Raw genomic sequence first — 13949 nt, forward strand, 5'->3', positions numbered from 1 at the left:
GACCTATTAAGGAAGAACCTATTAAAAATATCAGGTGACAGAACTGGCAAAAGAAAATACCCAAGTATAAAATGGAGAAAAAAGGGAAATCTAATAATCAGGAGAAAAGCTCTGAGTTCCAATTCTGTAGCCTTTTAGCTTACGTGTGACGTAACATTTTAAACAAGAAGATAACTGAAGCAGTATGTTATTTTTAATGTCTTGATGATCATCTACAAATGGAAATGACTTACGAAGAAATAAAATTTTGGAAAAGGTTCAAGATAAGAAAAGGAAATGGCTCAAGATCAAGATTCTAAGGCTCAAGGCTCAAGATTCTAAGGCTCAAGGCTCAAGATTCTAAGGCTCAAGATTCTAAGGCTCTAAGGCTCAAGGCACATGCTTACAATCAAGGATGTGTTCAATTCTTATGTTCCCTTTTTGTGTTCTATGGATTCATTTCCTTCAAAAGTGATTATGTAATAATATTTAAGGTATTCCCCCGTGGTAACCACCTGGATATATTTCTAGGGATTATTTGCTACCCAAAGCAAGCTTAGTGGTTTATTGTCCTTCAATCCCACGCTACACAGATTAATTGAAAACTGGACGACCATCTTACAGATAAAAAGCCACAAAACCTACAAGCTAATCTTTCAGTGAAGGCTTTTCTTAACCTGCCAATTCTTAAGAAGTTACAGTGTAACATAAAAAGACATAAAAATTATTATCTATTCTTCAATGTGTTTGTTCTTTCTCCCTCTTTCCTCAACCACAGGAAATTGACTGGATTTCCACTTGACATTCCACCCCCCAAATATCCGATTGGTCATCAGTTGACCTTACCTTTTTGTGTCAACGTTACCTAATAGTTTTCTCTTCCGATGCCTGTTTAAAACCCCCATCACCTCCCCTATACCTAGATTACTTTCATTTGCATTTTAGCAGATCTCCTGTGAATACGGCCTTTACTTTTAGGTTACAAGATTTATAAATCTCAATACCTAAAAAAAGAAAAGGAAAAAAACAATAGTACTATAGTACTACCTAAAGAAAAAAACAAGATAGGAAGTCTTGCTGCGAAAAAAAGATTAAACATGAATACACTGATATTTTATATGAAGACTACTACAGATAGACGCAGGAAGCTTTTTGTGGGTAGGGAAGAAATCAGTCACTTAAAATCATGATTCAAGGGTCCAAATCTCATTCAGAAGAGAAACTGTTTAAGTGCTGTTAGCAAGTTGCTCCAAGCCCCACATGACTAACCTGTCTTATTTTGTAAAACGTTACTCTCAAAGGACCCGATTATACCATTTTAGAGAAGAGGACGACCAATTATTTCTAACTGGCAGAAGTAATGCAAAGCACCAGACGTTTCATTAACTATATATAAAAGGTAAGAATTTCTGGTTTTCAGAAGGGTAAGTACAGATGTTTAAGACATTGCTCCATTGCCTGCCTCTCTCTCTGCCTGAAAACCATGCTGAGTAACTGGACGTTATCCCTCAACACAATATATGGTGGGTGAAAATGGCTTCATTAACCAGAGGAAAGTCAAAACCAGTGCCTACAGAGAGGACACAGACAAGGAAGAGGAAGCTGATTGACTCCTCAAAACCCCACGTTGAGGGAAAACTCCATCTTACTAGCTAAGAATTATTTACCAAGCCAAAGCCAGGGGTGAGAGCAGAATGAAAACATTTTTCAGACAAAATATTTACAGATTCTATTCTTTCTCCCGAGGCTAGGAGATGATATACTCCATCAAAATATATTGTAGATGTAAAGCAGAAAACAGGGACTCTGACAGAGAAGAAAAGCAAATGGGTTTGCCAGGATGTGGGAGAGAAGGGAAGTCACAGCAGGTCCATGTTGGAGATGGAGGGCTGAGGGCGTCAGGAGGGATGTTTCCAGGAAAAACAGAAGCTAGTCTATTACCCAAACAGGTTTGTCTTGGAGAAATGATTTTGTGAGATGTTTCTCAGTGTGGTCAGAAAGCAATAGATGTAGATATAGGTTCAAAAGTTGAGACATGGATTTTTTAAAACTAATAGAAGTCAAAGAAAGACTAAAAGATTTAGAAAAAAAGGAAATGCAATCATTGCAAATAACTTGGTAGAACAGTGAGTATTTCCCCTGAAACCCTGAAAAGAGATTTGGTTTACCGATTGGGAAGTTGGGGAGAGGAAAGGATGAGGGATCTCGGAGTGCCAAACGATCAATTATCATAACAGGAAATCAATAGATGTCTAAAATAGATGAACCAAGAAAATGCACTACACACATACTTAGGTAGAAGGCAAATAACAAAATAAATTACTGAAAGAGTACAAAGCGATTGTTTTTGAGTAGAGATTGAGAAAAAGGTACAGGAGACTGATGCTTTAGCATAAATCTTTTAGCACTATTTGACTTTTTAAACTAGGTACACAAATTACTTTGCTACGAAATGGAAATATTTTAAATACCAAATCCATTTAACAAAACAAAGAATCCTTACGTTAAAAAAAAAAATAAAAAAAACACTCCCTTCTAATGACTACATCTGAATTTTAAAAAAAAGAAAAGCCAGCATGAATATTTAAGATGCGTTTTTTCAAAAAGTAGATGAAATAAATCTGGATATCTTTTAACTACTGTTTAAATTATCTTGAGATTAAATGTGCTGACTTAGCAAATTAAACACTGAGAGCAAAGAACTAATTTCCTATTCATGGCTTCAGAAAGCTGCATTTCCTATTTCTGACTTGACTTCCTAATTAAAGAAAAAGAAATCTTCTAATAAAATATTGATAAAATGTCATTCTTTTCTGTAAAAAATACTGCAAGTATCACTCAAGGGAAATCAGAAAATGTTTAGTGACTATTATGGTAAAAATATTAATACATTAGATCCTATGAATGAGTCCTAGATACTTTTTTTAAAAGTAACATGTACGCGTATGTCCAGAGCAAATACTGGTTAATTCTTCCAAGTGAGTCATATGTGGCAAAGTAGCCTTCTTACAGTATGTTCTGACACAGGTAACGGGCCTACCTTGGTAAAAAAAAAAAAAAAAAAAAATCTGTTTGGCTCTCCTACTAGAATGTAAGCCCCTCGAGGGCTGTGGCCATGTCTTATTCACCTTAGCTGCTCCATGTGAACAATAAAGCCTGAAATCCAGGAGTTTCCCAATACACAGTCAATGAATCAATGTACAACCTAGTGAGTGAATCAGTATCAGACTCTTGTTCAACCTCCTTTGAAAATGTAAAGCTAGATACCTATTTTTAAAAAGGAAAAGGATAAAGTGCATATGTATAATTGCTAGTGAATTTTTGCATAGTACTTTAAATAAGAGGATACTTACTGAAAAAGTCAATTGCCTTTTCCATAAGATTTTGTGTTCACATATCTGCAAAAGAAAGGTCAGTGGAAAAAAAATCTTCAGACTTCATTTACTTCTCAGAATGCATTAATTCCCTTTCAAAATAAGTTAAATGTCATACTTGTTAATCATCACTCCATAGCCCAGAAAAATAATCCAAATTTACCACGAGGTGCCAAGACTTCAGCACTCATAGAAAAAAGGGAGTAATTATTACAAAGAGATAGTGATGACTTTAAGACTTATCAGCCACCATATAGCAAATTCCACCTACCTTAGCTTTAGAAATGTGTGTGTTGGGGAACCATATACAATACATACCTATGGTTACATTTAGTCAACACTCACACATACGCTGCATTGCAGTGGGTGCTCAAATAGAATGTTCACATGGTATGACCACATCACAAGTAAATTTCTAACAATAATCGGTGCCAAAGCATTGACTTGCACCTGTAGGAAATGCAGACATAAAAATCACCTGGAGAGCTTTTTCAAACTATATTCCTCCTTCCCATTCTCTATCTTTGGGGTTTCTTGTTTTGTTTTTTTCTAAACCCCTTCAACCCCCCAACTAGGAGGGCTTGTCATCTCAGTTCAGAACCATTTCTGAACTGAGCTACAGTTATTGACTGGAATATGTTCTATACTTCTGGTATAATTTTATGCTGTGGAGCAACAAACATATAAGGATTCCTTAAATTTTTAAAGCATAGGTCAATTAGTGATGGCAAATCCATCCATCTGCTGTATCAACGTGACCAGTTGGTTGTGGCTACTTGAAACAATGGTTGAGAAAAATTTGACCTTTTTTGGTCTCAGAAACAGATGCTGTGATTGGTCAGTCTGCTGAGGCAGGTGTGGGGCTGCATCACATGAGGGATAGACGCCATCTCATCTTGTAGATGTCCTAGACCAGCCCCAAAAACCTCAGTCACGTAGAAGACAGATCACAGGCTCTGTAATAGCAAATACTTTGATTTAGTTAAAGCAGCAACATACCCTGGGAGGGGTGTGTGGCAGAAAAAACACCAATCTGGGCCCTGCCAACAATGAGCTGGGTAATCTCAAGTTTTCCAGACCTGTTTCCTCTTCATAACACAATAGCTCCTCAAGCGTAAAACAATCTCTGAGGTCTCTACCCAAAAGCCTATGACTGGTTTTTCTTTCTCCCTTTTCCTGGTTAGTTCCTAACTCCTAAAAGCTGAAATGTTTTAAACGTTACATATCTCATTAACTCATGAAAATCACAACAATCGATTAAGGCTAATTTTCTGATTTTTACATTTGAAGCATAGCTATAAGTCCTAATCTAAATGTGCAGGGTGTGCACTAAACTTGTAGAGATGGTAATGACAAATGGTGACTTAGCTTAACATTTTGTAGAAAAATTTCCCCTCCCCACCCAGGGCAAAAATTTATTATCACTGCTTACACAGCTTCGTCTATAATAGAAATAATCCAAATATTCAATAACAGGGATTTGGTTAAAGTATAATACATGTTGACAGGCTGTAACAGCTATTGAAAATTATATAGAAAAATATTTAATTACATGGGAAAATATGGCGCATAAAAGTATATTGAGGGTTTACGCCTTAGTTATAAAAGCCGTGTGCATATTGAATAGAAAAACAGACGACAACGTTTGTAGTTGTTATTTGGGGTTGTGAGTTAACTCAGTATTTCCAAGGCCCGAGTAAATGAATAAAATGAAAGGGGTAAGAAAGACAGCAAGGGGTGGCAGGGACTGTGAAGAACTGAAACACACATGCCCTTTCAATAGCATTCCATAAGAAAAATGTTTAACACTATTAAGGCCAAAAAAAACAATTAGTTACTTTATGGTTCCTGGATTTGGCGGTTATTTTCTTCCTTGTTTTTGTACTTTGTATATTTTCTACAGTAAGTATGAATACAATTGTAAGCAGAATTATTTAAAAATTGGAAGGTAGCCATATGGGTAAAATTCAGAAAAAGGTCTTTATATTTCATTGGTGGCAAAATATTTTGGTAATATTATTTTAGCCAGTATGTAAATAGGGGTGATTTGGGAAATTCGTAGTATTAATAATGAAAATATGAGTCTCACAAATTTTGGAGTCAAGGTAGAAAAGATCAGCATCTTTTTTAGAAATGGGTAAAGGTTACCCCAAGGTCATACAGCAGAAGGGCTGAGGTGGCCAAAAGGGCTCGTGACACAATACTGACAGCCATCTGGCGAATGCTTTCTAGGGTGCATGTCTTAAGCGTGGAGGCCTAAGGTATCCAAAGTAAATGCATGCAAGGGATGAAAGCTCAACAATCTTAGCTGAAAGGGCAGGAGAGGCTACACAGATGGGGACCTTTCGCTCATAGAATGGGGAGAAACAGCAAAGGAGAGACATTAGCCAGGCAGGCTGGGTCCTGGCTGTTGTGAAGGCTCCTGTCAGTAAGGTGAAAACAGGACAGACAGCAGCTGGGCAGGTTTCCTCAGAGCTGAGATAACCTGTGCTACCAAAAGCCACCTTTTGAAGAGCTGCTTTCTGGGACAACTCTGATCCATCCTGCTGACAGTTACTGGAAGGTGTCCTGTGAGTGCCTATAAGGCGCTCAATGCTTTTGTCCATCTCAGATGGACAATCTTTCCCCCTTTATGAACCAGGTAGTAAACACGTTAAACAAACCCAGGTCCCACTGACTTCAAAGGCTGGGCAGGAGTCATGCCATTCCTGTCTTTAATCCAATCTCCAAGCCCGACAGCAGGCCTCCTCACCTTCTCAGGGGCCTGCACAGGTGCACCAGAATACGGTGGTCAAAGGACCCTTCCCAGGGCTGGGGGGTTAGTGACTAACCCTTTAGCCAGGTCAGTCAGAACAGGCTAGTGTTCCCCACTTCTCACACAGTGCCATTCTAACAGAAACATCCAGGTACAAAAGGTGTACCCAGTTCCTTAGAGAGCTCTACAAATAATTCACATCTCTAATTCATAAGAGTATGCAGTCAAGTAGCCAAACATAATACATATCAGTTGTCTGAAAACATTAGAACAATTGTTCAGTTTTACTTTGATGTGCGTTATCTTTGAAAAGGGTTGACTTATAAAGATATAAATGAAGTTCACAATTTATAGTTCAGTCCATCTGCGAATGAAGCAGGCTTATAGTGTTTCCCCAAAAATAAGACCTAGCTGGACCATCAGTTCTAATACGTCTTTTGGAGCAAAAATTAATGTAAGACCCAGTCTTATGTTAGATAAGACTGGGTCTTAGATTAACTGTTGCTCCAGAAGACGTATTAGAGCTGATGGTCCGGTTAGGTCTTATTTTCGGGGAAACACGGTATTACATAAACATATTTCCTGCCATTTTAAAGCGTTTTTTGATTAGAGAATAGACATTTGTATGATGAGGTCCACAAACCTTTAAGACACAACTGACTCTTTTTTTTACCCCAACCCATGGAGCCAGTAATAGCTTATAGGTAATATGACACCCTGTTTGGCATTTTATTCCCACAGGAAACATCAAACCTCCCAAATCATAATCTTCATCTATGCAGAGGTCGCTTAATTGCCTCTTCTCAAAGCAGGCTCAAAAGAAATCAAGACAAATAAAATAAATGGTGAATCTTATCTACGAAAACTATATACTTAATGATGATTCCAAACTATCAAGGTTCATTATATTCAGAAAATCTTATTTAAGGTAATACACTATCTAATATACTTGAGAAATATTTCTATCCAACAATAATTAAAAAGCATTAATGTTCAAAATGATACGTTTTTGTTAGCTGAAAGCTTTCCTCATAAGTCTTGTTGAGTCTCATTCTTCGGGAACGCAGAATAAGCCACTTCTATAGAAAACACAGATACAGAAACATAAATAACTTTAATGATTTATGGTAAATAAAAAGGACATTGAATCTATGATTGAAAAATGAAATTACAAGTATATCTGCAGAAAATACAAGTTTCAAGAGCTTAGCATCAATCAACTACTGTCAAAATAAATATTTAAAGAAACCACAAAAAAACAAAAAACCTGCTTTATAATGGGGGACAAAATATGACAAAGGAGGGAGACAGACCAAGAAAAGGAGTAAAGGAAAGTAAGCAACAATCTCCAAAGGTGTGTTTATAAACAGGGATTCAGAACAGAGGAGCAGACACAAACCTGTCTAGGAATGTGACCAGTGAGCTAATAGAAACTGATAAAAAGTCAGTGATTCATCAAAAATGACAACCCAAATCCCAAAAAAGTCTTAAATTCTTTCATCCAGACGTGATCTAACCCCTCAGATTTGTTTGGCGCCATGGTGCTCATCGTTCTCCATGAGACTGAAACGTGGCACAAACACATTATCAGTGGGCAAGGGTGTTTCAGAACTAACCCTAGAAGGTCAGGGTCAGCAGTACATTACCGTGTTCACAGAATATGTGTCCTGATATGGAAAAGTAACATGTCAAAGAAGAAATTAAAGTAAAATTTATTTTGAAATAATCAGCAGAATCTGAAACTTTCAGATAAATGGATCTTAACACGTTCATTAACACCAGACTCAGAATTCTAACCCAGTGGTTATCAACTGTTCTCTTTGGCCCACAAGGGACCAAACTGGCAGGTCTCACAGTATCTTCCTTCCCATGTCTTTAATATGATAAGAACATTCAATTTCTAGGGAGATTTTTTAGAGGATTCAGCTTCCTAAACTATATTTTCCAATGATCTAATCCACCTTGTCAATCACCAGTGAGAACACTCAGACTAGAGTAACTGCTGGGCCCGCCCATTCCCAGGTGTTTTCCTGTCCAGACTCTGCAGCCTTGAGCTCCGTGGTGTTAAGAGTAAACCCTTCGCACTCCCACCTCTACTGATTGCTAAAGCCTTTTGCATCATCTGGATAAAATCTATTCTAAATCAAGTAATCTCCAACTTTTTATGCCATGGCAATCTGAAAAAAAAAAAAAAAAAAAAAACTTTATGAAGAAATTAGAAATTAAGACCTTCAAAAAAAGTATTTTAGCAATACGTAGCAAAGTCTACCAGAAAAAAACCTGCTTCTAATTAATTTGTTAACATTTGATTGACAACTTGCTATTCTAGTGAGACCTTCTAAGAAATAGATACTAAAATGTGTTAGAGAAAATGCTCGAAGTATATATATATATATATATATATATATATATATATGTATGTATTGTAGAAAAATACAGTAGCAAATTGATAATTATTAACAATAAGCAAGTATATACAATAAAAGTATGTATCATGAGCCGAACAGTGATTTTCGCTACCAAAGAACAATCATGTTAAGGTTCAAATCATGATTCCCTGATGAATAGAAAAGATAAAAATAAGGGATAAAAATGTAGGTACAAATATCCAAGTAAATAAGAAACTAAATAAACACAATATAAGATGAAGACAACTGTTGATGGGAGAAGAATTTAACACCTGTGGTGAAACATGTAGACCAGGCACTCTATTTTCATTACAATAAAACCAGAATACATTGTTTGACAATATACTTTGTTTACTAAAGGATAGCAAGTATTTTTGCTGGTGGCAGATGTGCATCTTTCAACAAAGAACATTAAAAGGCTGAGCCAATAATGATACCATTTGTATATTAACCAATAGTTTTAATACCTTCTTATTAATTTTTGACAGCTGATAATGAGTAGAAAAACATGATGAATCAAAACACATACCAGTTTTAAAAAAATCCTTCAAAGTAATCTAGCATCTAACTGGTAAACACAATAAATTCCTAATCTGGCATATTTTTTTAATTAAAGGAAAAAAACATATGAATGAGTATTAAAAAATGTGAATGATCAACACAGCGCAATGGTTGGGTTCTCTCACTAAGTTCGCTGTGAAAGGTTCGTCTGGTGTACTATTCGTTGTCAAGAGGGAGCAACTCAAAGGACATCACACAATCGATAATCCAGCTGGAAGGAGCCATCCAGACTTTGCCCCGCCGAACCCTCTCTGGGAGATGATTAGACAAATCCTCATAGATGATATACTGTGTGCAGAAGCGCTGATCAGAATCTGGTTTGGCGTGGTACGCGACTGTATTGATGGTTTGAGTCACGTCACTGTCTGGTTTGGGCTTTCTACTGAGGATCTGGCCCCCAGCTGCAGTGGCAAGCTTAATAAGGTTATCCTTCGGATGGTGTTTGAAGTTTCCCCCAAAAAAGAAGTAACATCCATCAAACAGCTTTGGCAACTGAAAAGAAAAAGAAAAAAAAAAAGCATGTTAAAAGCAGATCAAAATATTTTAAAACACTGCATGTAAATGAGGGAATTAAAAATAATAGTCACAAGCAATAAGCAGTTATCATGTTTCCCCGAAAATAAGACCTAGCTGGACCATCAGCTCTAATGCGTCTTTTGGAGCAAAAAATATAAGGCCCAGTGTTGTGGTGTGGTGTGATATATGATATGATATATATGATGTGATATAAGACCCAGTCTTACATTAAGTGAAATAAAATAAGACTGGGTCTTATATTAATTTTTGCTCCAAATGACGCATTAGAACTGATGGTCCAGCTAGGTCTTATTTTCGGGGAAACACGGTACCTAAGGAGGGGCTGGTGCAAGTTGTATTTCCGGTAAACTCTTGAGTCATGAAAAATATGCATTTATAGGTTTCCTATTTACTATCTTGTTTCCTAAGACTCAGTTATCATCTCAGGTACTTTTTCACTCTCCTCAGATTTTAGGTGTATTTTGTATAAAACAAAAAATGCAAACAAAAAACTGTTCATCAATCTTTTATCAGAAAGCTTATTCATATCTGATGGGATGTAAAGCCTCAAGAACTCCTAGGGTATCTGAAATATGGTTTAGGGATACTGGGCTAAACTTAATAAAATTATAAGAGTAGACCTTTATATGGACCTTTCAATGGACCTTTATCCAATCCTGCCCGCCCATATTCAGGTCCCTATATTACCAACCTAAGTTCTTCAGATCACCCACAGAGGGCGTGTGGCCTGCAGGGTTCTGGAGACGTATTTCTTGGGACACAACACATAAGCCATGGTTAGGGATCCAATTAGCTATGAAACACATTTCTGAGTGCTTCATGAAAAAAAAAATTCAAAATTCCCTGCTATGAAAATTTTTCTTCTTCATTTCTAATATACTTATATATCAACAGGATAATGGAACACTATCCATTAAAACTGCAATATATAGCAATAAAGACATATGGTAAGTAAATCCGAGCAGCAGCTGTTAAGTCTTCTTTCAAGTTACTTCCTGTATCTGAAACTTCCCTCAGATTCTGAAAGGTTTATGGGAATGTTCAAGATGCCAAAACTCCATTAACATGTGGAATTATTACCTTCTGAATTTTACTGCTCATAGCCATCATCTCTCAGAATCAAGTGCTTGAAATAAGTACAATTAAAATTTTAATCAGTCACCTGTACTTGTGGAAAGGGCAGGAGAAGTTTTTCCGGATGGTGACAATATTCAGTTATAATAAGAACAATGAAAGTAGCAGCAAAAGAAAAATACCAGCTGTTCTCTGTTGAGCCTGCTTCTCTGTGGTCCTTCAGGAATTTCATACTTTTCTTCCTGCTCACGTTCTTTGCTTTGTAGACATGCTCTCACCCCTGACCAAAAAAACAAGGAGAAAAGCAAAATAAACATCAAGTGAACATTATTTCTTTCTCACTGAAATTAAATAATTTAAGTCATTTTTCTTCTTCACGGTTTCATTTCAAAAAGAAATAGAACCTTTATTTATGCCAAAGCAAAACATAATAAAACTGGCTTTCCGTATATGAGGTCTGACAATTATGTTCACGAACTCATCCTAGAAAAAATCCTATATAACCTCATTTCTGATTATCACTACGGTCATCTTCAAAGTACTCCCCTTGGGAAGCTATGTACCGACACCAGCGCCTTCAAAGCAATTTTGGAACTCTTTTTCTGGAATGGCCATCAGAGCTGTCGTATTACCCTTGATGTCCTGAATGTCATCAAAATGTCTTCCTTTCAATATTTCCTTTATCTTTGGGTAAAGAAAGAAGTTATTGGGGGCCAGATCGGGTGAGTTAGGGAGGGTGTTCCAGTACAGTGATTTGTTTACTGGCTAAAAACTCCCTCACAGACAGCGAGCTGGTCCATTGTTGTGATGCAAGAGCCATGAATTGTTGGCGAAAAATTCAGGTCGTCTAATTTTTTCATGCAGCCTCTTACAGCACTTCCAAATAGTAAGCTTGGTGAACTGTTTGTCCAGTTGGTACAGATTCATAAAGAATAATCCCTCTGATATCAAAAACGGTTAGCAACATTGTTTTGACTTGTTTTGGACTGATGGAACTTTTTTGGTCGTGGAGAATTGACTGACGTCCATTGTGCGCTTTGATGCTTTATTTCAGGGTCATATTGGTACACTCACATTTTATCACCAGTGATAACGAAGCCCAAAACATCGTCTTTCCAAAAGGTCTTGGAGAACTTTGACAATCCTTCGCTTTTGTTCATCGGTGAGCTCCTTCGGGACCATTTTTGCACACAGCTTTCTCATGCCAAGATTTTCAGTTAAGATTTTCCTGTTTCTCTATCGATGTTTACTTTGTCTGCTGTGCTTCTCACAGTCAGCCGGCGATTTTTGCAATGTGTTCGTCAGTTCTGCTGGGTACTGGCCGCCCTGCCCTCCCTTCATCAGTGATGCACTCTCTCCCCTCAGAAAAATGTTTAATCCATTTGTATACTGCCATTTCCTTCCTGGCATTACCCCCATAAACTTGGACTAACATGTCCCTGATTTCACTTCTTCTCTTGCCAAGTTTAACTAGAAATGTAATGTGTGTTCATCGCTCTAATTCAAGCTCAGATATTCATGCGACAACACACAAAAACATGCCACAATAATAATGACCACCACTCAGGAAGACACCACCACACGTCCACACAAACACAGCTCTGAGATACTGATAGACCAAGGTTATGTATGAAACCTCACCAAGCTGTTCGTACAGTGCTGCCAATTGTGCACAAAGGCAAGTTCACAAATTTAAGTGTCAGACCTCGTAAAAAATATATAAGAATTCTCTCTTGCAGAGAGGACTGAGCAATGAACTATTAGGTTGGTGCAAAAGTAACTGCGGTTTAAACGGTTAAAAACAATTGCAAAAACCTCAATTACTTTTGCACCAACCTAATAGTACCAAACACTAACAAATTTTATTTTCCTTTCTGAAAAACCTAAATCTATACAATTATTTCACAAAGAATAAAAATCTAGATTATTATTTACAGCTATTCTCAAAATGAGGGTGAATAAAAAGTCCCTCATTTATTTCATCTCACAATGACCTGCTCTTGAGCGCTCATCTGCTCGTTTTGTGCAGTCATGCCTAATCACTGTGAGACTTCAGTGATGTAACATTAAAGACACTGCTTTAGTCCACAGCACCTGGCTCAGCTGGCCACACAACAGGGGCTCCACAGGGCTTGTTAAAATAAACAACAAGCTGAGCCTAAGACATGCTTGGGATTTGACAGGTACGACACACTGAAATCGCCAGTCTAGAGATGACTTGAGTATTTCCAATGCTTTAAAGCTGCTTCAGCTTAGATCTTCAAAGATGCTGCTTAACATATAAAAGTGAGAAGATTTTTAACAACTCAATATTCCCTCACTCCAAAGGCAGAGCTTTGTCAAGAGACTACATTTTTTCTTAACTTGGACTGTTAATGCATAATTCAAATTCAACACTCAGCCTTGGACTATCTATCATTCCCCCTCATGTGGTTCTTAATTTGTTAGTTTTGCCTGTGTTTTAGTGTTCCTTTCCCCCAATGTTTTCAATACAAGAATCATACTTAGCTGAGTTTGCTACGCTGAATTTCTAAATCCTATTCTTCTCACTACTTTATTATAAATATCATGGTTCTTTAAAAAATGTTGGCTTTTTACGTGTAATAATTTTACAAATATTATAATTTTTAATAATGACTCACTGAGCAAAAAACTATCTAATGAAGCTAGTATTAAAGTATTAATTTTACTGTGCATTGAAAGTGAGTCTCAAAATAAAATTTCTGCCTAGGTCAAGGTACCCACCAGAAACCCTGCCGGTGTGCTGATATTACACCATATACTGTTTCCGTATTGAACACCAACCCCTAAAACATTAGCAATCTAGCTAAATCACTGACTTCTCTCTCTCATTCTTTTACATGTCAACTATTACTTTGTATCATTTGAGCATGTAGTCCCCTAGCTAAGTCCCCTTTCCTAATGATACCTGCAGAGCATTTAGACCAGGATCTTTAGCTAAATGAATATGCCAGCCTATAAATCCAAGGCCTTAACACTGAACACTCCTATGATAGCTACTGTAACACGTGAAGGGCTAATGGCTAATTACAGAAATTACACAAATAAATAAACAGGCTGTGCTTATACTGTCTGATTATCCATTTTATGGCCTTATTTTCTGTCAAAAATCATATTAACATGGTGTCTGTTGTTCCTGGTAATGTGCTGACATTAGTCAGTCAACAGCTGTAGGCTTAGAAGACATTAGAATAGGGTAAGCGTGGCATCAAGAGAAATGAGATGGCAGACAAGAAGAGG

General features: G+C 37.0%; 1 protein-coding gene across 4 annotated transcripts in view; it reads right to left on the reverse strand.

Moving 5' to 3' along the window:
• Window positions 1-7203: 7203 nt before the first annotated feature.
• BARD1 (BRCA1 associated RING domain 1) overlaps window positions 7204-13949 on the reverse strand; it is a 69215-nt gene continuing 62469 nt past the window's right edge. For 3 of the 4 annotated variants that reach the window (XM_019727081.3, XM_074312819.2, XM_088793835.1), the window contains 2 exons: window positions 10871-10968; window positions 7204-9569 (listed from right to left, as the gene is read on the reverse strand). In XM_019727081.3, the coding sequence (XP_019582640.3) occupies window positions 9234-9569; window positions 10871-10968 (434 nt within the window). In that variant the 3' untranslated portion in view covers window positions 7204-9233. Of the gene's footprint in view, window positions 9570-10776; window positions 10969-13949 lie in introns of all 4 variants that reach the window. The other variant, XM_074312814.2, reaches the window with a different exon arrangement.

Source organism: Rhinolophus sinicus, chromosome 17 (assembly GCF_057876585.1).
Source record: "Rhinolophus sinicus isolate RSI-liver-muscle chromosome 17, RSI-T2T, whole genome shotgun sequence".
In the NCBI taxonomy this organism is placed as follows: domain Eukaryota; kingdom Metazoa; phylum Chordata; class Mammalia; order Chiroptera; family Rhinolophidae; genus Rhinolophus; species Rhinolophus sinicus.